The 27349-nt window shown below is 43.0% G+C and overlaps 1 protein-coding gene across 1 annotated transcript in view; it reads right to left on the reverse strand.

The window, feature by feature from the left end:
- Positions 1–11621, reverse strand: part of CDC20B (cell division cycle 20B) — a gene marked incomplete at its 5' end in the record, with an annotated part of 89058 nt that extends 77437 nt beyond the window's left edge. Inside the window, 2 exons of the mRNA XM_082243789.1 lie at positions 11401–11472; positions 11559–11621. Coding sequence (XP_082099915.1) covers positions 11401–11472; positions 11559–11621 — 135 coding nt within the window. The remainder of the gene's footprint in view (positions 1–11400; positions 11473–11558) is intronic.
- Between the last annotated feature and the right edge of the window lie 15728 nt (positions 11622–27349).

Here is a 27349-nt window from a genome sequence, read left to right on the forward strand (position 1 = left end):
GGCGGCGGAGCTCTCTCCCGATCGTCTGCGAGCCCCGGCTTCCGTCTCCGGCGACGTGACGTCCGCCGGGGGGTGGAACCGGCGGCAAATTCGAATGTAAAATGCACCAAACACACTGATATCGTTCAAAATAAAATAAAATCACATTACATTGCCCCCCAGTGCCCTTTCCTGCAGTTTTACTGAACTTTTTATGTAAATATATGTATATATATATATATATATATATACATATATATATATATACGTATATATATACACATATATATATATATATATATATATATATACACACACATATTATATATATATATATATATATATATATATATATATATATATATATACGTATATATATATATATATATATATATACGTAATTCTTGTGAATGAGCAGCCCAAACCAACTGTATACATTATATATATATATATATATATATATATATATATATATATATACCTATATATATATATATATATATATATATATATATATATATATATATAATATATATATAATATATGTATACATAATATATGTATACATATATATATATATATATATATATATATATATATATATATATAATATGTATAATAAATGTATACAGTTGGTTTGGGCTGCTCATTCACAAGAATTACATGCTTTCAGCACCTAAAATAATGGTACCGCTTTCAGCACCTAAAATCCAAAAGAATCATACCGCCAGGGAGGTTAATTACGGTCCCGCAGCGGGACCCTTTCACAAGTTCTGCAGTGGGCCACCTTCCTGCCATGTTGGGGCCTCCCCACAGTGGTGGAATGCCAGGGCCCGGTTGCAAGTGTGACCTTTGCGATCCTGGAAGTTCACCCACTGTTGTCAGTTTTTTTTATTTTTTTTTTGGTATTTTAATTGTATTATTTTTTATCATTTTATTTTATTTTTTTACAATGTCACTGACTATGACTCTGTCCATTCAGAAAAGGAAGGAGCTGGTAAATTACATATTTACCGACCCATTGCTGGTTTTCTATTGTGACACATCCCCTGCAGCAGACGGCAGGAGAGGGTAGGGAGCTCAGTGGGGGGGGGGGGGGGCAGCACAGTAGGGGCCCAGAGACAGCAGAACGCAAGTGAACTGGATAGGAGGAGTGGCGGGGGCAGCATACAGAGGAACCAATCTCCTCCAAGGGCAGTGATTTCTCTACATGCTGCCCCTGCCGCCTCTCCTATCCAGGTGTACAGGGGAGCCGCACAGGGCCCCCTGGAGCATGGGGCCCGGTTGCAACTGCAACCCCTGCAACCCCTGTAGTTACGCCCCTGGTATGATACATGCATACTAACATTAGCCCAAGCTAGACCATCATACCAAGATCATAGCGGGAGTTCATTTTTACCATTGCAAAAAGTCAACTGCTCAGTGACAAAGCCACAGGTCACTGGAATCCGTGACACATTCCTTTCATTGATCACAGGCTATGTTAGAATGTCACTCAAGAGACAAAGCCCTCAGGAGTGTGTTCTAGTGATGTAGTAAATGTAGCTGCTCTGTAAATTAGTAAAATACCCCCTTAAGCTTTGGAGTTTAATGTGGTAGTAAACTTAAACTTTAAAATTGAATGAATAACATGTACCCTTTAGGAGATATTTACATTGGCAGTAGCTGATGATGTCACATACAGGGTGCACAGAGTACCCGTGGAATGCAGAGTGCCATGAAACGCTTGTGACTCCTACACATGCATGCCCAGGAATGACTTCATCATAGCCCTGGCCATTCAAATCCCCAACTCAGAAGGAAGCCCAGAAGGAAGGCTGGGTGAAGATAGAAGCGCCGGCAGCAGTTTATCTGAAAGGTTAAAATCTGTCATAATGTGCTAGTATGCGGTACATACTAGCACATTATGGCATTAACCTGCAGAGGGCCCGGATATACACTATATTGTCAAAAGTATTGGGACACCTGCATCGTTTTAGGAAAGATCGTTCGAAAATCGGGCCGTTAGGGAACACAAGTTTACCGACGATTTCGATCATGTGCCCGGCTAATGTCGATGGATCCATAGCGAAAACTTTTATCATTTCTACGAAAGTTTTTACTTGTATGGTAAAATTGAAAATATGAAAATAATATTCTGACTCGTATTGTGCATGTTATCGAACGATCATTATGATCATGAAAACGATTATGTAAAAGAGTTTACTCTGTTAGTGGCCAATTCGCTTTCGACCGACGAATAATCGTTCAGTCTGCAAACCGCCAAAATTCTGTGCGTGTATGGCCAGCATTAGTCTATAGGGTTTAATATTGAGTTGGCCCACCCTTTGCAGCTATAACAGCTTCAATTCTTCTGGGAAGGCTGTCCAAAAGGTTTAGGAGTGTGTCTATGGGAATGTTTGACCATTCTTCCAAAAGCGCATTTGTGAGCTTAGGCACTGATGTTGTGCGAGAAGGCCTGGCTCGCAGTCTCCGCTCTAATTCATCCCAAAGGTGTTCTATTAGGTTGAAGTCAGGACTCTGTGCAGGCCAGCCAAGTTCCTCCACCCCAAACTCGCTCATTTATTCATAGCTGCAAAGAGTGGGCTAACTCAATATGGAACCCTACGGATATGTGTGTGTGTGTGTGTGTGTGTGTGTGTGTGTGTGTGTGTGTGTGTGTGTATATATATATATATATATATATATATATATATATATTTTTTTTTTTTTTTTTTACATTACTACCACTTTAAAGTGTTTTTCAAGGTTTTTTTTTTTTTTACCATAGTAGATAGAACAGGGCCTCTGCCAGGTTCAAGTGAAAAAGGAAAACATTTTTGTTAAAGACATTAAATCTAACTCTAATCAAAGTTAATTTGAAGTTTAATGAGACTTGGATATTTTCGGAGGTTTTTATTTATGTCTATGAATCCACTGAAAAAATAAGACGCAGCAAAAGCGGCAAAATGTAAGGCTAAAAAATGCACTAAATTCAAAAAGTTATTATACATCTTTACCACATCCATTAAAATAAATGGGCTGCCCTTTGCACAAAGCGCAACAACATGCAAAATACACGCATAAACAAACAACACGCAACATAAATGGGCTAAGAGGTCTCTGCCCTGTCATTTGCCTGGGACAGGAATTGAAGGAACATCTACCCAATGGAACAGATATAGCAAAAAAAACAAGAGTTTTAACCACTACTTATCCAAAACTAGAAAAAAAAATTGTGCACTAGTAAAACTATTTATAGCACCAGGAAACCTAAATACAAATGACCACATATAAAATATCTCCGGTTTACATTCACGGGTATGCAGTTAATAATATCCACGTAGGCACTTCAAATAGCATAGAAACCCAATTTTTCCAGGTGTCTACAATATGCCTTATTTGAGATTCCCCATGAAGGAGAGCCAATACTTTCTTTTTTCACATCTGCACTAGAAGTTAAGCTTGAATTTTGGATGCTTTCTGCTGAATCAGCTGAAATTCACAATGAAGGTAGAACTGTTGGCACCACCCAGCTACACAAAAGTGGATGGAAAAATTGAAGGTGCCAGGTGGAAAATTGTCAGCCAAACAGTGACTGCATCCAATCAATGTAGTCACTGTTCGGGTATTCAGACAGCTACAGGTGCTGCATCTGTCTGTATACAATAGCTGGTACAGCAGATTCCCCCATGCAGATTAGCATAGGCAGAAGAATCAAGTGAATTCTCTTGTTCAGCCTGCAGTATGGCTAGATATAAATTACTGGAAACTGAGTGATTATTGGAGTAACAGACTCAAGAAATCCATATCATGGGAGATGCATGGCACAATATCATAGGAACAATTACATACATCAATATAAACAATTACAAATGTGCATATCTTTACAGCTGAGCCTGTTATTTTGTGAAGAAAAAAAAGAAAGCTTATTTAAAAGTGAATAAACATAATTTTGCAGAAATCAGCTTATCTATTGTACTTCTTTAAAATTCTTCTGTAATAGTTGTGACAGTTTTTTAAAAATATAATAGTTCTTAATCAGTGCAATACTGTATCTAAAATTAAACAAAAAAAAAAAATATATATCCTATAACCCAAAAATATTACACTAGTGTAAAATTATTATTACAGATTGCTGCCCGTATTGATAAGTGTTTTCACTTTATTCCTCTAAATACAACTATAATATATAAAAATACAGCGCAATTTCATCTGATCTGTGTATGACTAATATGATTTCTACATCTTTTAGCATCGTGAATCAAGATTTATACAAGGTGACCCAATGATATACAAAAAAACTGCAAGTGAAATAAACCTACGATGTATGTATTACAGACTTCTTCAGTGGCCACCCCACGGAAGAAGTCTGTTTGAGGACGCAACGCGTCTGGAGGCAGGAGATGACATTTGGCTATACCCCCGACCATCACCGATATTTACGGTTGAGAGACAGTGGATGTACATTTCTAGCATATTAAAGCTGGCACGGCTTAGTGCTCCATTATGTGAGGGAGCTCTTGTCATTTGTGTGATAAACATTTTTACAGAGAGCACTAGATTAGGGATCGACCAATTATCGGCAAGGCCGATATATCGAGGGCCAATATTGACTTTTGCCGATATATCTGTATCGGCCCCGGAACTGGCCGATATTGCCGATATTCCAAATATTGCTCATGTAAGGGTAAAATGATGTCACATAGCATAATTCCGTTTACAAATGTTATTGAATATGCCACTCACATATGTACAAATTAAAGATATAAGCAATTCCACATTAGCAGATCTGCTGGCAGATTGGTATCTCTCACTCACTTGCCGTACGTGATACCCCGGGGTGATACCGCTCCATTCAGCATCCACTCAATACTGCTCTCTCTCTCACTCGCTCAATCTCCCACCCACCCCATACCGATCCATCTCTCACCCACTTGCCGTAAGTTACACCCGGTTGATACCGCTCAGTCCAGCATACGATGACGAGCTCGGAGGTCACGTGGTCATGCCGGGCGTGACCACGCACGTGACCTCTGAGATCGTATGCCGGACAGAGCGGTATCACCCGGGTGTCACTTACGGCAAGTGGGTGAGAGATACCGATCTGCCAGCATGTGGAATTGCTTATATCTTTAATTTGTACATATGTGAGTGGCAGTGGTGGCTGGTCATATGGGGCGCAGGTGCACCGCCCCCCATATACATGCGTCCGGCCCCCTAATCTACATGCGGGGTGCCGGACGCATGGAGTTCAATGGGGCTTTTTTTTTACCATGTGATTAGAGCCAGAGGCTCTCACAGGTTAAAAATTAGGCTGGGCTTGGGGCGCAGAGCCGTGCGCCACGAGCCCACCCAGTTGTGTGACAATAGCGAATGAGAATTCGCTATTGTCACACGAATCCTCCTCCTGGCCAATCAGGAAGTGGGTTTTGAGAACCGTTTCCCGATTGGCCAAAAGGAGAAGCTATGCCATTGGAAGGCAGACGCAGAAGACAGGGGGAAGAAGCCGAAGCCGCCGCCGCCAGCTGCTGCATCCAGGCAGGGTGAGTGAGCGGGGGGGGGGGGTCCTGTCCTGTCCATCCTGTCCTCTCCTGTCTCGCTGTGGTCTGTGGGGGGGGGATGGTGTCCGGCCCATGGAGCACCAGCCGCCACTGGTGAGTGGCACATTCAATAACATTTGTAGACGGAATTATGCTATGTGACATAATTTTACCCTTACATGAGCATCCCCACCTAATGGTTGGAGGAGGAGAAGACTAGTCTCGGACCCTGACATAGGATGTACAAAATATCGGTCCACATTGGCCGATACTGATATGTGATGGCCAAAATATCGGTATCGGCAACGAAAAAACTATATCGGTCGATCCCTTCACTAGATATATTGTTTTTGTCCCCTATGGTGAATTGGGATCCTGATACATCTAGAGAAATCCATCCATCCATTCAGAGTTTGACCATCCCTAATGGGGAACAGCGTTCTTTCACTCTCTGTTGAAACAGGAGTAAAAGCTGGAGGTGAGCTGCTAGGAATCACTGGTGCTGAAGTGTTTTTGAGCACCTGGTTTTAAGTTAATTATCTCACACAGAGGTGGCCGGATTATCCGTTGATCCATTGGACCTATCAAGTTTATTATTCCACACAAAGGTGGCAGGATTATTTGTTTCTTTTTTCTTTGGGCTGATTTAATATCACTAAGACCCCGTTTACACTGGGGCGACACTACTTGCCGGGACAACCTCACAGGTCGCGGTGCGCAGCTCGCACCACGACCTCGGAGCGGCCGGCACGGACTTCATATCATTGAAGTCAATGCAGGTCGCTCCAGGTCGCCCCAAAGAAGCTCCGGACCCTTTTTCTAAGTCGGAGCGACTTGTGTCGCTCCTATTAGAACGGGTCCACAGCTTCTCTATGGCAGGTGACCTACGGCGACCTGTCAGGCGACCAGGTCGCCTGACAGGTCGCCCCAGTGTGAACGGGGTCTGAAGGTTCTTATCTTTGAATATGTTTTAATAGAAGATACATTGTATGTTTATTTCACTTGGAGTTTTTTGTATGTCATTGAGTCACTTTGTATCAATCTTGATTCACGATACTAAAAGATTTTTTCATATGTAGAAATCATATTTGTCATACACGGATGAGATGAGATTGCGCTGTATTTTTATTATAGTTGTCGTTTTTTAAAAATTACTTGTCAATGACAACATCACATTTTTTAAATATTTTCTATTACCTATGCATCTATCTCCAGAAGACATAACGTGTGCTGATGTGGTAGTGCAGGTAGTAGCTGATCATTATATCACAGCTAACTAACGATACACTGCCTAATCACCACACATGGTAAACTATACCGTGTTTCCTTGGCTGTGTGTGAAGTTATAAGACTTGATTCAATGAAGTTGATTTACTAAAGGCCATTTTACAAAGGATTTTTACCCAGAGCTTAGTAAATGGGATGGAGTTGTGCTGACTTCCATCATCCAATCATGTGCAAGCAAAATGCTTTTTTTTTTTTATTTTCCTTGCACGTAATTGGGTATTCTTTGCAAAGTGAAAAGTCATCACATTTATTAAGCTCTGGGGAAAATTTCCTTGCAAAGTGCGACTCCCCTTGCACAATGAACACCCTATTTGCCTTTAGTAAATCAACCCCAATAGGGCAGCGCTGATGTGCAGAATGCAGTAACCAACAGCAATGAATCAGAAATCAATGCTTAACAGATATTAGCACAGAAAATTAAATGAAAAATAAATGACCAGTTGTCACCACACTCTGCACAGCACTATCATTTGTTTGCACTGCTTTACTGATGAAGTCCCAAAGAATAAACAATCACAGTGACAGCACGCAGAAAGCACTGACTTCAGATATAACATAACATACTGATGGGGTAAACAGTCTGTACTAATATTATAAGTAATAGGTAAAAAAAAAAAAAACACTTTTAATATTTTTATGCAATAGTAGACCACACAACTGTAAGTGTCTGAAAAAAACAAACACCTATGCTGCCCTAGCAACCAACCACTTTTCATTTAATAATATGCTCTAGAGCAAGGGTCTTCAAACTATGGCCCTCCAGCTGTTCAGGAACTACAATTCCCATCATGCTTTGTCATGTCTGTGAATGTCAGAGTTTTACAATGCGAGGAACACGTGTAATAATTGCTCTGGAAGCCTCTTTGGTCTTGCAGTGCTAAGAGTCTGAATTTGCTTACATATGCTGTAATTAGACAAATGTAGTCTCAGCAATGGCCCCTAATGAATAAAGCTGGCCATACACAATGCAATCTGATTGTATTATCATATACACTATTTACCAAAAGTTTTGGACCCTATGGACTAAGACTAGGATGCCATTAAAGTTCATGTGTGTGAGAAGGCAGGCGTCCCAATACTTTTGGTAATATTGTATATATATATATATATATAGACACATATGTGATGATATGGTATGGACTATCTGATTGGATATGTAAATTGAATGGAACATTAAGGTAGACACCACATAGCTGTTGGTAAAATAAAACAAGATAGTATGACCAGTAGTGATATGTAAAGGCTCACTTTTAGAGAGTTTGAGCCAGAAAACCTCCTTCAATGTGGAGCTGCCCACCATATAGGTATATGAATGTGAATGTATATGGAGTACGGTATGTATGCACAAATGTGAATATGTAACATTTATGGCTTGTGCAAGAGGTGTTCTGTCATTGGACGAGGGGTGAATGAGCATCACATTCCCCCCATCCAACCACAGAACACATTGTATTCTGTGAAAAGAATACAAGATGTATCATGAATGGAGGAGGTGGAGTGAAAGCCACCCATATAGCCTTCACTACTCTATGCAGTGTACTAGAGGCGGGAGTGTAATTATCAGAGCTGGAATTTTGGCACTTACAGCGGAGTCAGATTGAACGAAAGTTAGGAGCAATACATTTTTACATAACAAATGCTTAATAATTGTTATTGCAGAGTTCAGCATTAAGTTTATGACTGTTGATTAAAAAACAACCTCTGAATATTTTAGGCCTGTCAAAAAATATACCTATTATAGAGGAAAACCGATCGATTCTAACCATGTATTTAGAAGAATCAGAAGTATTTGGTGAAAATGCATGCAGAAAGATGGCAGATGCGAGTTACCTGGTGTATTTTATCTACCGACCAGCTAACATTACACTGCCTTCTTCTCACATACTGTACTCCAGTGTACTGAAGCCGTTCAGCGATGTCACATCTCAGATGCAGGTGGCAAGGTATCAGCGACTGCTGGAATGGATAACAAGCAGCCAGCTAAAATACACTGCCTACCTGAAAATGGATCTCTCCAGCCACGTGTTTCTTCATCAGGAAATGATGTGTTTACAATATAAGCACTACTGTTGCATGTGTTGTAGATATACCACATTCCACAAGATGGCGCAAGAGCTCCTTCAATTGCAGCTTGGAAATAGAACAGTGCGGAGTGCATCTAGCAACTGTCACTTCTAAGCTTACAACAGCCAGCTAGCAATGCACTGCCTCACTGGTCCATCATGAGGACATCCCAACTCAAAAGCATACAGTACTGGAGACTTTGCTGACCCGGGCAAAGTTTATAATGATATTCCCCTTCTTCAAAACATTGGACGCCATTGTTCATTTTACACACCCTGAAACCATTTTTACAGAACCCCTCCGGTGAGCTTAAATGGTATTTACTGAAATACAAAAATGTAATATATTGCAGCTTACCAATTCTTAGATGTGGGGGCTGCATTGGTTTTCTTTTTTTTTTAACATTTTTCTTCTCCTATTTTTTACTTGGTGATCTGGCCAGAAAGTCTGTTTTTTTTTCAGCTTACTTTAACAAAATAAGGTGTCCAGACAAAGTAGCAGTGGGGGAGATTTACTAAAACTGGTGCACACAGAATCTGGTGAAGCTGTGCATAGTAACCAGGGATTGACCGATTATCGGCAAAGTCGATATATAGAGGGCTGATCTGCACTTTCGCCGATATATCGGAATCGGCCCCTGAGGTTACCGATATTGCCGATATTTCAGGAAAGTGCTTGTACCGGAGTGATGCCTGCAGCTAGAGGCATCACCCCGGTACCGGTGTCCATAGCCAACGGTCGGCTGTCTTGTAATGACAACCGATGCGGCTGAGAAGCAGCTCAGCTGTCATTACAACGAGCGGGAGGGGACGTTCCCCCCATTCTGCCGCCTTCCGCGGCTCGCCCGGGTCTCCCGTCCCACCGGGAAACCCGGGCAACCTACCCGCACAGCCGCCGAAGACCCGATCAAATTTGACTCTGATCGGTTCGCCATGTAAAAAAAACGTCATAACTTCCGGGTACTCTGCGCCAAATTCAAAAAAATGACAGCATTCAAAACAGCCAAACTTGGCGTTTTTAATGCTTTAGTGCAAAGGAGGGGTTTGGGGTCTTTTAGACCCCCAGATCCCTCCACAACAGTATCTGTCAAGAAAAAAAAAATGTTTTTAAATGTACAAAAAATATTGGCCAATATCGGCCGATACCGATATGCAATGGCCAAAATATCGGTAGCGGCTTTAGAAAAAAAAACTATATCGGTCGATCACTAATAGTAACCAATCCATTTCTAACTTCAGCTTTTTCATTTAAGCTTTGACAATAAAACCTGTAAGCTGTGGAATCGTCCGTGTTTGGAGTATATCGGTAGTAGAGAAGAGGAATAATTAAATCGCTCGTTAAAAAATGGGGAAAATGGGCAGATTTTAATAAATCCAGTAAATTTGTTGAAATTTGGACAACGGATCCATTATAGAAGTTGGGATACCGGTCAAACTAAAGGAAAGACAGAGAGTAACATCAAATTGGATATTGATTAATAAATTTAGAAGGGGGGGGGTAGAGAGGGAGGGGGGGGTTGGGGATTATTGAAATTACGGATAATCCTTTATGAAATGTTTTTTCTTTATTCCCTTTTACTGTAAACAGCATCTAAAATCAATAAAAATGTATATGATAAAATAATACCTGTAAGCTGATTGGTTACTATGCTCAGCTGTCCCAGATTCTGTGCGCATCCGTTTTAGTAAATCTCCCTCAGTGAGAGGCTTGAGACAAACCGTTTAACACTGACAGGGGTGCCTACAATGATCAGCTTTCATTTATTTATGTGAAACCTTTATCACAAATATTACTGTAACTGCTTAAGGCCCCTTTCACACTTGTGCGGCTTCAAAGTCGCATGATTTTACCACGATTTTGATGCGAGTTTGACTGGGCTTGAATGTCTTTGGACCTCAAAACGCATCAAAATTGTGTCAAAGTAGTGCAAGGACTACTTTGAAGTCAGTACGACTTCAAGTCGCACAGATATGAATGCTACTCATTGGAAATAATGGAGAACGACTTGTCATGCGATTATTCAGTCCCAAATTACAAGTCGCACAAGTGTGAAAAGGGCCTAAAGAAAGTTATACAGGGCCAACATTTGTTCATTGTGTACATCTGTCTGTCTGACATAAGCGGCTCCAGTGACTGGCATTTATTGAAGGGACATGCTTGAAAACCGGCATCCAACTAGCACTTGCAGCCAATGGCTGTGAGCGCTGATCAGTTGCCCTCAAGTTGTAAAGCGCTGGGCAAAACAGTTGTAGCTAAATAAATCCTGAATAATAATATAATCAGTGTGTTCTGGTGGGGGGGGGGGGGTCACCCTGCAGGAGGACCCCCCTATCAGCGGCCCTGATCAGACTTGCTATGGTCAGTGAACACAAGTGCTTGATGCTGTAAAATGAGGAACTAGAAGAACACATATGACAGATCTGACATGGTTTTTGAACCCCCTGGTAATAATAAAGTAGAAAAGTTGATCTCTAAGTATAAACACCAATTTCACCCAATAAATCCCACTGATGATTACATAAACTCCCATATAAATCTAATCACTGACCTTACTTATCCTCTGTAATTCCGATTTCCTGCTCCTCTTATAATCTCTTCCAATAGTTTTCATAATACTTTCCTAGGAGAAATGACGTCATAGTATTGATTATTGATCAGAAAAATCAGGACCATCCTAGGTAGGGTGGCTGTACATCGCACACTTACCCACATCACCTGCTCCTCTCTCCTGACTTTAGGGACAGACAACCTCTCCAGCTTCCACTCCATCCTTCTGATCTTCCTATGCTGGACCCAGCTTTGTCTGATCCCTGCGATGCTCCCCTGGGTCCCATTCTTCTATATAAAGGTGGAGAACAAGCGGCTGCAGCAGCGGGAATCACCTGTCCTGCGCCCTGATTGGCGGATGAGTTCCCAGCACGAGGAGGAAAGGTTGGATCTGTGACGTCACTAGAGGGAATCCCTCTCATCAGGCTGCATTGTTCTACACATGGAAAGGGGCGCCTGGTGCGGCGGGAAGACCACGCCCTCCTCCTTTCGATTGGCTGCCCGGGCTGAGGATTCCCCCGTTCTTTCTGTGAATGAGAAGTTTCCTGTGGTTCTGTGACGTCACGCGATCGTTGCTGTTGTGACAAGTAACGGGAAGACGCTGCCGTTATCCGAGGCGCTTCCATTGCCGCCACAGCTGATGGTGGGAGAAAGGAGCGGGTCTCCGGTCCCATGGTTACCCAAACACAGCGAATTCCACACCTGACAGCGGGAACCGGTGGATGATTGCCTGGGCTCTGCCTGGGCTCTGATCACTGGGGCAATGCTATCATTTTTCTGCACAGGGTTAAAATCTGCATTTTTTTTTTTACTAGAAATGACTAATTACTCCCAAAAAAGTATATATTTTCTGCAAGCAGGGGCCCTGGAGAATAAAACAGTGGGAGTTGCAATTTTTGTGTTGCAAGATATTTGCGCAGTTATTTATCAAAATGGATTTTAGTCAATTAACCACTTTACCACCGGAGGATTTTGCCGTCTTCCGTCCAGGCCACTTTTTGCGATTCGGCGCTGTGCGACTTTAACTGACAATTGCGCGGTCGTGCGACGCCGTACCCAAACGAAATTTACGTCCTTTTTTTCCCACAAACAGAGCTTTCTTTTGGTGGTATTTGATCACCTGTGCGATTTTTACTTTTTGCGCTATAAACAAAAAAAGAGCGTTTATTTTGAAAAAATAACAATATTTTTCACATTTTTTTATATGAAATTCCCCCCCAAAAAAATGTAAAAATCAAATTTTTTTTAATTTTTGGCCAATTTGTTTTCTGCTACATATGTTTAGTAAAAAAAAAATCGCAATAAGCGTATTTTGATTGGTTTGCGCAAAAGTTATTGCGTTTACTAACTAAGGGAAAGATTTCTGTCATTTTTGGTGTTTTTTTTTTAACGCGTAATGGCGGTGATCTGCGATTTTTTTTGCGGGACTGCGACATTGCGGCGGACAGATCGGACCCTTGACTGACATTTTTGACACTTTTGGGGGTACCAGTGACATTACTGCAGTAATCAGTGCTATATATATGCACTGTTACTGTAAAAATGACACTGGCAGGGAAGGGGTTAATTTTATTGGAGAGGGAGGGGTTAATGTATGCCTGGTACTTACTGACGTGTGGGGGGGGAGGTGACTGTGTGACAGAAGGACAGATCGGATGTCCAGCTATGCTGAACACTCCGATCTGTCAGTCCCTGTCACTATGGAGATCCGCCCGCTGTGTTTACACACAGCGGGCGGATCTCCAGACTCGATCCCCGACGATCGGGGCAGAGCAGCGGCAATCGCCGCTGCTCCTCCCCTGGCCCGACTCCCGCTGTGAGTGAACACAGCGGGAGCGAGCCTCCGGCGGCGCGCGAGCGCCGCCCACAAGGGGCGGAGTCCAGCGACGTAGGTCTACGTCGCTGGACGGGATCGCGGCACTTTGCCGCAGTAGCCTCCATGTGAGCGGAGGTAAAGTGGTTAAACACAATAATATACCCAATTTTTTAGTAAAATATAAAAGATTCGGTTGCATTGGGTAAATACCTACCAGACACGTCAAACCTTAAAATTGGGCACAACCTGGAAATGGAAAAAAGATAACACTGGGCTAAAAAAGTGTATCTCCCCGCGCCTAGGAAAAAGGGTTGCTAAAAACCAATAGATGAGTGAATAAATAATTAAATGAATAGTATATGGCAGCTGCTGTAAAGTTATAGTGGGTGATAGGAAAATAGCCTAGGCTATATACAGCGCTTGCCCCAAATAGATCAAATTATGAATAAATTATAAATAAATGAATTTAAAATATAAATATAAGTTGATGTATAAAAGCGAATAATAACAATATTCAGTGCAATATTTAGGTGATATTCAAAACAAATGATGGCACATTGAGGATTACTAAAAATCCAACAAATAAAAGGATAATAATATTAATAATGTGAATAAATATAGTCTTTTCAAATGGTGATTAAGTGTAAAGTGCTTCGTGCTCGATAATAAAAGTTTGTGACTTTCGTGGCGTGGATTCCTTTTAAGTCACAAACTTTTATTATCGAAGCACTTTGCACTTAATCACCATTTGAAAAGACTATATTTATTCACATTATTAATATTATTATCCTTTTATTTGTTGGATTTTTAGTAATCCTCAATGTGCCATCATTTGTTTTGGATATCACCTAAATATTGCACTGAATATTGTTATTATTCGCTTTTATACATCAACTTATATTTATATTTTAAATTCATTTATTTATAATTTATTCATAATTTGATCTATTTGGGGCAAGCGCTGTATATAGCCTAGGCTATTTTGCTACAACTGTGGAATTGCAAGAAACTTCCATAGGCCCCCTTTCACACTAGCGGACCGTTCAGATCCACCTGTCAGTTTTTCAGGCGGATCTGAACGGATGTCCCATGCATCTCTATGGGGAATCAGATGTCAGCGGAGACATGTCCACTGACATCCGATCCTGTCCGGACGGATGGAAACCCTATTTTCCATCCGTCTGGCAGATCAGATGAGAGCGGACAGGCGGTCCGTTCTCATCCAATTCCCCCTTAGGGCTCTTTCACACGGGCGGTCCGATCAGATCCGCCTGTCAGTTTTTTAGGCGGATCTGATCGGATCCTCCATGCAGCTCTATGGGGCAGCGGGTGTCAGCGGAGACACCTCCGCTGATACCCGCTGCCATCCGCATCCGATCCTGTGCTGAAATCTGGACGGATGGAAACCCTTTTTTTCCATCCGTTCAGTAATCGGAGCGGAGCGGATCTGATGAGAGCGGACAAGCGGTCCGCTCTCATCCGATCCCCCATAGAGGGCAGCGGGTGCTGAGACACCTTCCTCTCCGCTCTGCAAGCGGAGAGGGAGCTGTCATCCGCCGGCTCAGCAGGGATCGCGGAACGATCCCTGCTGAGCAACACGGATCCGCCTACGGAGGCGGACCGTGTGAAAGAGCCCTTAGGGCTCTTTCACACGGGCGTTCCGATCAGATCCGCCTGTCAGTTTTTTAGGCGGATCTGATCGGATGCCCCATTCAGCCCTATGGAGCAGCGGATGTCAGCAGTGAAATGTCGGCTGACACCCGCTGCCATCCGCATCCGATCCTGTCCGTGAAATCCGGACGGATGGAAACCCTATTTTTCATCCGTCCTGGGGATGGGATCGGATGAGAGCGGACAGGCGGTCCGCTCTCATCCGATTCCCCATAGAGAGCAGCGGGGCTCTGACACCTCCCTCTCTGCACTGTGTGCGGAGACGGAGCTGTCATCCGCCGGCTCAGCGGGGATCGGCAGATCGATCCCCGCTGAGCAGAGCACGGTCCGCAGCGGAATGCGGACCGTGTGAAAGAGCCCTTAGAGGACAGCGGTGATCTGACACCTCTGTCTCCACACACAGCGCGGAGATGGAGCTGCCATCCACCTGCTCAGCGGATCGATCCCCCGCTGAGCAGAACAGCTCCATCGACGGAACGGAGCCGTGTGAAAGGGGCCATACCCAAAATTCTCCATAGGCCATGTTTTATATATGTATATATATATATATATATATATATATAATCTTTATTTATGTAGAAAGAAGGTGTGTACAATATTGAATGATATGCATGTTAACATTTCGGCTCCGTTCACATATAGAAATACATACAGAATTGTCACGATTCTACCCGCAATTCCGAACCATTGTAAGTCGCGGGACACCCGAGCCATTCCTGTGACTTGCAATGGCACCACAAACGCGATTTTGCCACAGTTGTCGCCCAACAAATTGCGGTAAAGTCACGCAAACAGAATTGCGGGTCGCCTGATGCCCAAAAGAAGTACTTGTATTATTTTTTGGGCGTCAGGCGTCCTGCGATTCTGTTTGCATGATTTTACCGCGATTCATCAGGCGACAATTGCGTCAAAATCGCGACAATCTCGGCAAAATAGCCCCGCGTTCAGGGTGCCATTGCAAGTCACAGGGAATAGCTCGGGCGTCCCGCGACTTGCAATGGTTCGGAATCGCGGGCAGAATCATGGAAATTCTGCCCGCTATCCGAAACGCCCATATTTGGACGGAGCCTTCAGAGCAACGTAACAATCATCAGAATGTGTTTGAGTACATCGCACAATTCAACAAGAAAATAAAAAAATCATTTAAGATATACATATAGTAAAATGATGTAATTAGTTAATGTCTGTATCTGTTAACCTTAATAGCAAGCGAATGGGGGGGGGGGGAGGAAAAAGAGAGTAGGGTGGGGGGGTTGAAGGGTAAAACAAAAAAAGGGGGGGTAGAATAAGAGCTGAATCTCCTCCATTCTGTGTCCCATTTAGTTTCCCAGAGGAGAATTGTTCGCAGCGTGGTTCAAAATAGATTTGTATTTCTCAGATATTGTAAAATCATGCCAATACCAATACCACTTCTTTTACCAATTCTGGACCGGAAGATTTTCCCCCTTAATGACCAGGCAATTTTTTGCAATTCGGCACTGGGTTAACAGACAATTGCGCGGTCGTGCGATGCTGTTCCCAAATAAAATTGATGTCCTTTTTTCCCCACAAATAAAGCTTTTTTGGTGGTATTTGATCACCTCTGCGATTTTTATTTTTTGCGCTATAAACAAAAAAAAAAAAAGAGCGTCAATTCTGAAAAAAAAAACAATATTTTTCACTCTCTGCTATATAACATTCCCAAAAAAAGAAATTTAAAAATGTAATTTTTTCATCATTTTAAGCCAATTTGTATTTTGCTACATATTTTTGGTAAAATAAATCCCAATAAGCATATTTTGATTGGTTTGCACAAAAGTTATCGCGTCTACAAACTAGGGGGAAGATTTATGTAATTTTTATTATTTTTTTTACTAGTAATGGTGGTGATCTGCGATTTTTAGTGGGATTGCGACATTGCTGCAGACAGATTGGACCCCTAACTGACATTTTTTACACTTTTGGGGGGAACCAGTGACATTACTACAGTAATCAGTGCTTAAAATTTGCACTGTTAGTGTATTAATGACACTGGCAGGGAAGGGGTTACCCAGGGGCAATCAAAGGGTTAAGTGTGAACCTAGGGGGTGTTTTCTAACTGTGATGGGGATGGGCTTGTGAAATCAATACAGAGACCTGTGATCCTAAATAGGAGGAACACAGGAGCTCTGCATTGATTCCTGAGACAACAACGGTCTGCTGTGTTTACAACAGCAGACCGCCGTCCTCTCTTCACGGGGAGCGATCGCGGGTGCCTGGCGGCAACCGCAGCCGCCTGCCCCGTGGATCGGCTTCCCCGCTGGGGAGTGGGGAAAGGACAAAAATGTAATTTGGGTACAGCATTGCAAGACCGTGCATTTTTCAGTTAAAATAATGCAGTGCCGTATCGCAAAAAATGGCCTAGTTATGAAGGGGGGTAAATCTTCCAGAGGTCAAGTGGTAAAAGCCTTTACAGGTCATCAGTTTAGAGTGAACTATGGCTCTAGAATCATTGCCCTCACTCTGATGTTTTTGCGGGCATACCTCACAGGGTGGCGCAAATGATGTTTACTTACACATGCTTGCCCTGCACTGTGCTTTTTGTATGAGGGGGGTGACACGGATGGTTTAACATTTTTCTAATATTTTTATTTATTTTATACACTTTTATCATTTTTTTTACTTTTTTCAGTAGAACAAGATCTCCTCTAAATGTAACAGTTTACCACCACTGAGGGGTGTTTACAATGATCAGCTTTTATTTATTTATGTCAAACCTTTAGACCCCGTTCAGACAGGGGCGACACGACTTGCTGGGGCGACCTGTGAAGTCGCGGTGCTCAGCGCGACTTGCACGGACTTCATATCATTGAAGTCAATGCAAGTTGCCTCCAGGTCGCCCCAAAGTAGTACAGGACCCTTTTTGTAAGTCGGAGCGACTTGTGTCTCTCCTATTAGAACGGGCCCTGTGCTAATGAATGGCAGGCGACCGACCACGACTTGTCAGGCGACCAAGTCGCCTGACAAGTCGCACTAGTGTGAATGGGGTCTTATCCCAAAAGAAAAAAAACTGCTATGGCTGCTTAACGAATTAAACTCCGGAAGGTTTTCACCCCCTTCATGAGCTGCCCATTTTTTGCTATTCGGCACTGCACTACTTTAAATAGCAATTGAGCAGTCGTACAGTGCTGTACCCAAATCAAATCTATATCATTTTTTTTTTTCACATAAATAGAGCTTTCTTTTGGTGGTATTTAATCACCACTGAGTTTTTATTTTTTTCTGCTATAAATGAAAAAAAAAAAAAAAAGATCATTTTGGGGAAAATATATATATATTTTACTTTCTGCTATAAAAAATATCCAATAAAAAAAATCAAATTTCGTCATACATTTAGGCCAAAATGTGTTCTGCTACATGTCTTTGGTAAAAAAAATAAAAATAAAAATCCCAATAAGTCTATATTATTTGGTTTGTGTGAAAGTTATAGCATCTACAAACGATTGGCTATATGCTGGATTTTTTTTTTTTATATTTCTAATGGCGGCGATCAGCGACTTAGGCTCCATGTACACGGGACGCTGGAAATGCCCGTTTAGGAGCAGTTGGGCATTGTCTTCAGAAGCCCCTGAACGCAGCTCCATGTTATCTTATCTGTCCATGTACACTGGGTCATTTACAGTCATTTGCAGGCAGTTGCGTTCAGGGACTTTTTTTAGAACGCAATTATTTGCGTTCGAACTTGTGTTTCCCGGCGTTTCAAACGCACAAACGCGTCAGAACGCGTCCGAACGCGATGACCCGCGTTTAGCGTTCGCGTTTTTCCATTTTAAAGGGGAATAATTTTTTTGACCTCTAGGAACGGTTCTAAAAGCAAACGCCCGCAAACGCCCGCTAAACGCGGGTGCAAATGCGACCTAGCGGACGTTTCAAACGTCCAGCATTCAAAGGGACTTTTAACAACGTCCCGTGTACATGGAGCCTTAGAGTGGAACTGTGATAATGCGGGGGGCAATCTGACAATAACTGACACTGGGGGGGAACTGACTAACTGCCACTGACATCACCAGTGACACTAATATAGCGATCAATGCTAAAAATATACACTGTCACTGTACTAATGACACTGGCTGGGAAGAGGTTAACATTTAGGGGCAATCAAAGGGTTAACTGTGTGCCTAACAATGTTAACTGTGTGTGCCGTGTAATGTGTTCAACAAACAAAGTGCCGATTTTACTCCCTGCTTTGCAGGGATTAAAAAAACCGACACATCACCGGTGACAGAAGGGAGCTCTGTGTTGTTTACCTACTTCTGTCATTCGCTTAGCCAATCAGTGGGTGAAGGCCATAAATCATTGGCTGGGACCTGCTGATCAGCTTGTGCTGCAGCCACAGCGAGTGTGCCCCCCTACCCGGAAGAAGCGGATCACGTACATGCAAGCAGTCCCAAAGTGGTTAAAGAGTGTGAGGTGGAGTTTGGCTTAAAATTGTTATTGTATTTAAATCTACTAGTATATCTAACAATCCCCTCCTCCCAGACTGACAATGCTGCTGCCCCCTGTGCTCCTTCATCCAGAGTGGGGGCACTCTAATACAAGAGGTGTGTTACTGGCCAGATCAACAGCTGAAAACAGAGGGCTAGGTTCACATCTGTGTTGGTGGTTCCTGCTGCAGGTCCGCACCTGTTCCCGCAGCCGCAACCCCCCGCACAGAAAAATGTGCGGGATGCATGGGGGTGCCATTAATCCGAATGGCAAACTGCATGCACTGGAAATCACACCCCCCATTTGCAGTTCCGTGCGGGCTGCCATTTCTAAAATGCTACAGGGATCTTTTCCCTGCGTTTCAGGGCTGCATTAATGTGGACTTAGCCTAAAAAAGAAAACGAATGCAGCCACCACATCTTATGATTGCTAACCTGCAATATATTACATATTTGGTTTTGGGTTTGATACCGTTTTCATTTTCTTTGTCGCTTTCCCTCCAATGTCCCTCTTAGAAGCTGGAGAAATAAATCTATTTTATTGTATTGGACTTTTTATTTTGCCTTCAAATTATTGTTATTATTATTATTAGACATGATTAGCACTATCAGTTTGTGCAGCACTATACAGATAGTACATGGCAGCATTGGTCATTTCATAGTATGAGTGCCGGTTCGCATTTGTGCGGATGCGTAGATCGCATGTAATTCGGAGCGCACTGCTGCTAATTACATGCGATCTCTGTGCGGTGCGAATTTCAGCCATACACTTTGCATGGCTGAATTCGCACTGCATCTGCACCAAACACGCACATGAGGCATTTTTTTATTCGCAACAGAATCGGATCGCATAGTGGTTCACACTAGTGCCATCCGATTCTGTGCGAACTTGCAGGTCGCACTGCGATATGCGATCACAACTGGGGGTGTCGTTAACTTTTAATTGACACCCTCTGCGTATCGCATATGGCAATGTGAACTGCCTGAGGTGCGGATGCGATGCGGGATCACGCTGCATATCACGCATGCAAAAGAATTTGTTTCTTTTCTTTCTTTTATTTATTTTTTCTTTCATTCCTAATGGTAACATTACACAATGTTGTTATACTTGTGTGAAATTGTTTATTTTTTCCTCTCATTTTTTGTTTAATTTTCTCTAATCTTAAATAAAAATAATTCAAACAGAAAAAGTGAGAAGGTCCATACACATCATTGTGTTCTGCACATTGGTTATGTTACACGAGACTGCCAGAAATCACTGTTACAGCCCTTTTCCAAATCAATGCTTCCACATTGGAGATTCCTACACCTCCTATCATAATTATTTGTTCCACGATGGATGGATGGATGGATGGGTGGACGGATGGGTGGACGGATAGATGGGCATTACAGAACAAGTAAGAGTGTAAAAGAATTACACCAAAACCATTTAAATACTGAAATCTATTCTAAAGTATCCATTACCTTCACTGGCTTTTATTTTTAATGTCACTGTTATTTTACTTTGCATCAAAAAGAAATTAAAGTAATGAGGGGCACATTTTGGTACAAAGAAAGGTCCAGGAAAGTTGAAAGCTTCTGTTATCTACATGAAACATTTGAAGTCAGTTGTATCCCCTAAAACTACCAAAACCATTTTAACTCTTTCATGCGGTCGATAGGGCTGGTGCTACCACTAGGCAAACTAGGCAGCTGCCTAGGGCTCAGCCACGGCCATCTGGCAGGGGCTGACTGGGCTGGCCGCCACAGACTGGCCTTAAAACAGGGATGGCGGCAGCATAGTAGGAGGGTGCAGCGTGCAGACAGAAATCGGGAGAGGCGTCTTCTCCCTGTAGGCTCTATGGCGGCGGACTGCCTGTCTAGTACCACCACCGCTGTCTACCTGTTAGAATTATCTGTTGCTGGACCCGCCTGGCATCCTAGCAACCAATCAACTGCAGGAAGGCATTGAATGGAGGAAGCTTTAACTTCCTCTACTAGCTGCTCCGCCTTCCAGTGATGCACGTCCTAGCTTCCTTTCTACCTGAGGGGACCTGCCCGCTGGCCCGGGAGTCTGGCGCTCTCAGTGAGGAATGCAGCAGTGTTAATTTCGTCGACTAAAACCGACTAAAACGTTTTCGTCGACTAAATTAACACAATTTTAGTCGACTATAATACGACTAAAACTAAAACAATTCAGATGACTAAAATACGACTAAAACAAAAATGGCATTTTAGTCAAAAGACTATAACTCAAACTAAATCGAAATTTGCTGCCAAAATTAACACTGGTGCATGCTCAAAGCTTAATACCATAAATAATAACATATTAGATTTTTCACTCCAGGACCAGCAGTAGTATATAATGAGTTTGGAAATTGTAGAGAAATGCTTAAATAATGCATTACAATTTACAATTGAACTACACCCATTTGATTATAGATGACTAAAATGAGTTTTAGTTGACTAAAATGTACTGGAGTTTTAGTCGACTAAAATGTAGAACGTTTCAGTCGACTAAAATGTACTAGAGTTTTAGTCGACTAAATACGACTAAAACTAAAACACTTGCAGAAGACTAAAATGGGACTAAAACTAAAATGCCATTTTAGTCCTAAGACTAAGACTAAAACTAAATTGAAATTTGCTGCCAAAATTAACACTGGAATGCAGGAGTGTCCTCACACATCGATTCCTAACCTGTTCTGCACACAGAAGGGGGAAGGGACAGAGATCACACTGTAAATATCACTGACTGCAACATTACCTACTCTACAGAGATGTGATCACCAGAGTCCCCCCCCCCCCCCACATGAAAGCTCCTAGAATTGCCCCTTAACTCAGAGTTCCTATTTACATCAGTGCCTGCAGGGTTCCACCTTACAGTGCAAGGGGGAACTCTGGGGACCCTGATGTAAAGGGGTACTATGATGTAAATACTGTAGACCATATTGTAAAAGGTAACTCTGATGTAAATGGGTACTCTGCAGATCATGATGTAAAGGGGAATGCTGCAGACCGTGTCACTCTGTGGACTCTGATGTAAGCAGGGGGGGGGGGGTTCTGGTGACCAGAGACCCCCTTACATGAGAGTTCCCTTTTAAACCAAGGTCCGCAGCATTCCCCCTTACATTATGGTCCGCAGGGTTCTCCTTTCATCCAGGTCTGCAGAATTTCCCATTTCATCCGGGTCAGCAGGGTTCCCCTTTGCACTGTAAGGTTCTGATGTAAGGAGGTACTCTGTGAACTCTGATATAAGGGGAACTCTGGGGACTCTTGTGTAAGGGGTGACCATAGCCCCTCTTACATCAGAGTTTCCCTTTACATCATGATCCGCAGCATTCCCCCTTACATCAGAGTCCGCAGAATTTCCCTTTACATCAGAATCTGCAGAGTTCCCATTTAGTGCAGTTCCCCCTTGCAATGTAAAGGGGAATCCTGAAGACTCTGATGTAAGGGGGAACTCTGCTGACTCTGATGTACCAGGGACCTCTTGGGACTCTGATGTAAGGGGGAAATCTGGGGACTCTGATGTAAAGGGAAATGCTGTGGACTCTGATGTAATGGGGAACTCCGGGGGCTCTAATGTAGGGGGAAACACTGGGTACTCTGATGTAAGGGGGGACACTGGGGACTCTGAGGTAAGGCAGGGCTCTTGGAGCCCTGATGTATAGGTAATGCTGGGGACTTTGATATAAGGGGGAATCTGATGTGAACAGACAGCTCACCCTGACTGCTGCACTCTTGTTTTGTATGTTGTTGGATTGAAATGTCTCTGTGCTATTTGGGGATGTCTCTTTGCTGGATTTGGCTGTCTTTTTGCTATATGGGGATGTCTTATTTCCAAATGGGGATGTATCTTTGCTGGATTGGGATGTCTCTTTGCTACATGGGAATGTCTCTTTGCTATATGTTGATGTCTCTTTTTTGCTGCATCGGGCTGTCTCTTTGGCATCTTATGGCACTTATCTTTGCACATAAAAGGAAATTTAGCAGTTTCATACTTAGATGTTTTAATATTTCTTATTGTTTTTAAAAATGTAGAAGTTTACATTTTTTATTTTTGGGGGGGGGGGGGTGCAAGAAGCTGGTCTTGCTTGGAGTGCAAAATAGCCTAGCACCAGCCCTGGCTGCACGCATCACCTCGGTACCGTTTTTAAGAGCAGGCAGTTAGCTTTCTTGGGTTAACAACCGATGCGGCTAAAAAGTCACTCGACTATTATCCCAAGCAGCTAGAGGGGATGTCCCCCCTTCCCGCCACCTTCTGCGGTTCGCCCGGGCTCTCCCGTCCCACAGGGAAGCCCGAGCAACCTGTCGGCACGTGTGCCGGCTGGTCAGAGACCCAAACAAAGCCGGAATTGGCTTTGATTGGGTTTCAGGTCTAGTAACCCAGGCGCGATGTCATGAAATCACTTCCGGGTTACAGAGGAATTAAAGGCACCAATTTTTAAAAAATTACAGCTTTCAAAACAGCCAAACTTGACATTTTGAATGCTTTGAAGTGCAAAGCAGGGATTTGGGATCTTTTAGACCCCAGATCCCTCCATAAAGAGTACCTGTCACTGCCTATTACTGTCACAAGGGATGTTTACATTCCTTCTGACAGCAATTAAAGTAAACAGAACATTTTTTTTCAAAGGGACAGTGTAAAAATAAAAAAAATAAAAATAGAGGAAAATAAATAAGAAAAGAAAAAAAATGTAAAGCGCCCTATCCCTATCATCCCAGTACAACCACTTCTGCATGCCAACGTACAGGTATGTCGGTTTGCAGGAAGTGGTTAAAGTGATTGTAAACGATCACCTTGTAAAACAACCCATTCAGTTTAAAATGGAAATTAAATGAAAACATTTTTGTATAGATATAAAAAAAAACATTATAAATATAATTTCCCTTAATTATAAATGATCACATTCCCTCATCTCAGCTGCGTAAGGAGCTCAGAGAGCTGGGGGGAGGAGAAGCAGCAGCACACTAAGCTTCACAGTGAATGGCTGTGCAGCAGGGGAATGTAAGACTAAACCTGATCATTGGAGGAGAGACTACTGAGTTCCCAACATAGCTAGAGATTTTTTTTTTTTCAGCACAGTTGACAGAGCTCCCACTGTCAGGACTGTCGCACAGAGCCGAGGAGGAGTTTAACAGCATTTCACTCTGCCCCATGCTACAGTCCTGACAGGTGGGGAAAGAAGCTGCCTTAGCATCCAAACAACAAAAAAGCAATGTGCACGGTTGTGATGCCAGGACCCGGGGCACCCACCAGCAAATGTGGGGCATATGCCCTGGATGCCTGGGGCTTGCACACAGAAGCTGTCACACAGAAGCCTCTACCTCTGTGTGACCAGCTGAAAAGTACAGGGCTGAAGAATTCCTTACCAGGGGAGCCACTGAGAGGCAGAAAGCGGGAGCCAAAGGTGGAGGGCGGAGCTGGGAGGAGGCCTGAAAAGTGTTTTATCAGTTGCTAGGATGCCGGCGGTCCTAGCAACCAATGACTGCAATGAAGAGGGGGAGGAAGCAAGGATTGGCAGTAAGCTCTGCTGGCAGGAATCCTCACTTGGTGCTGTGTGTGAAAGCACACATTGCACCCATTGAGGTTACTACTACTGAGCGAAGCCCAGTTCCGGACTCCAGCCCAGATACGCGGGACCCCAGGACTTACTTGAAATCTCAGGATGGTCCCGTGGAATCCGGGACAGTTGGGAGGTATGTGTAACTGTTTTGAAAAACAGAAACACTCTAGATATCACAAATCCTCCAATCAGGACTTAATCATAGATCTCTAGGTCCTAACTCTTTGATTAAGCCCCGACTGGGTAAAATGCATTAGTGGGGGTGGTTCTAGGACATGGACTATCACTGCTATGTCTGTGGATGGTTTTTACAATAAACAAGGATGTTTGTAATATCTGGAGCGTAGCAGCCTTTCTTTCTGCTTCTGGTCTGGCGCCTGGGGTATGAGTGGTGGTGGGGCAGAGCTGCTTGGAGCGGAGAGTCTCTTTGGTTTGATGCCCTCTTAATGTGTTTTGGGAAACACTTTCATTGGAACCAAATCCATCAACGTCCATCAATGTAATGTTTTCCCAAAAAAGTTACATTCAAGACATGTCGTGGATGATAACTATTATATTATAGCGGAGAGTCTCTTCGGTTTGATGCCATCCTAATGTGTTTTGGGAAACACTTTCATTGGAACTAAACCCATCAACATAATGTTTTCCCAAAACAGTTACATACAAGGCATGCCTTGAATGATAACTATTATATTCGCTTGTGCTCTCAACTGAACTGTCAAACCATCAATTGACCGATCACATGTGCAGCCTCATGGTAACTGCTGATCAACCAGAGGCTAAGGTGGCAGCTTCCTTAGTTCTAAAGGATAAGAAGGTTTAGTTCAATTTCTGTAAAATTGATGGGTTTATTTCCAACAAGTTTTCTATATAAATATGGAAGGATTAGAACATTTGTAAATTTTTAATTGCCTTTTGTGTTCCCACTAAGGGTTGATTCTCTTTACCTGTCTTCATTATCATTGTCTCAGAAATAGGAAGTGTGGGAAAATCCTAAATATTCACTTGTGACTACAACAAGAATAGGGGGAAATCTAACAACTGGAACATTTGTGTCATAGAGACAACTTTTTAAGAGGACATTTCCTTCACTTTGAATAGATGTCCTCTTACTTCCTATCGTGTTGTTTTTGGACAGGAAGCTATAAGAAATCCCCATATTGTGACATAAAATCCTTCTCTATACTCTATTTATCACAAAGCAACACATTTTGGCTATACAGTACATACATCATTTAAAGGGTAATTCACATTTACCGAAAAACTGCCTATGCAGATAACGAACTTCTGTGGATAAAAACAAACTGAGCAGCTTGGACAAAAATTGAATAATGCCCTTGCTATAGGTGTAGGTAATTTACATACAGTACTGTGGAAAAGTCTTAGGCAGGTGTGAAAAAATGCTGTAAATTAGGAATGCTTTAAGAAATAGATATTAAGTCCTGATGTGGTTCCTGTCCCCTAGACACATCAACAGAAGCACTGCATGGCACCTTTGAGCCTGACTCATTGATTGCTTAGGGGGTACTCGTGGTTCATAGGAGAAATTCAGCAAAGGGGGGCATGGAGAAGGAGGAGGAGAAGGGCATAGAGAAGGAGGAGGGGGAGGAGAAGAGGGTAGAGCTGACAAATCTCCCGTCACCACCACTAGCTGTATGAAGACATAGTGGCACAATAAGCTGCAGCACTGAGCCCTGTCCTGCATCCTTCCGAATTGCAAGCAGAGTTACCCAGTGTGCTGTGAACTAAATATAGCGTGCCTGACCATGCCTGACCACGTGTCAGATGTAACATGGACTTTGCGGCTGACTGCCTTCCCCAACAATGCCACAACATTGCCTTCCACGTGATGGTACAGAGCTGGAATGGCCTTACGTGAAAATAAATAGCAACTGGGAACCTCCTATTGTGGTACAGCACATTCTGCAAATTCACGGAAAGGGGGCAGAATCCACAGACGGAAAGACAAACGTTGTAAAGCCAGCAGCTTTGACAAGCTTACATTTAGATGTTGTGCATGTGGGTTGGCAGTGACTGTAATTTTTTTTTGTCTCAGCAAATGGGGCAGAGAATTTTGATTTCTATTGTCTACAGCTGGTGGTGTGCTACTGGCAGATGTGCTGCAAGGACTTGGGACACCATGTGTTATACCATCATCACTGTCAGTAGAGGCTGCTGAGAGGTGATGTGGTATAGCGGGGCCCGGGGGTAGACTGAGGTGAGTAAGGAGGAACAAATATGCGTACCTTTTGTGTGGCTTTCAGGTGCTCTTGCCAACGGGCTGAGTGGTGGGAGGGTAAATGCCTTGTCAAGCATGTGGTACCCAAATGACTGGTGTTTTTGCCACGATTTATGTATTTGAGACAGAGTTTGCAAATTGCAACAGTGCGATCAGCTGCACATGTGCAAAAAAAGGCCCAGACAGCTGAGCTGTGGAAAGTGGGCCTGACCAGCTCCACAATGTGATGGGTG

This window comes from Pelophylax lessonae (genome assembly GCF_965119305.1).
Source record: "Pelophylax lessonae genome assembly, chromosome: 1".
Taxonomy (NCBI): domain Eukaryota; kingdom Metazoa; phylum Chordata; class Amphibia; order Anura; family Ranidae; genus Pelophylax; species Pelophylax lessonae.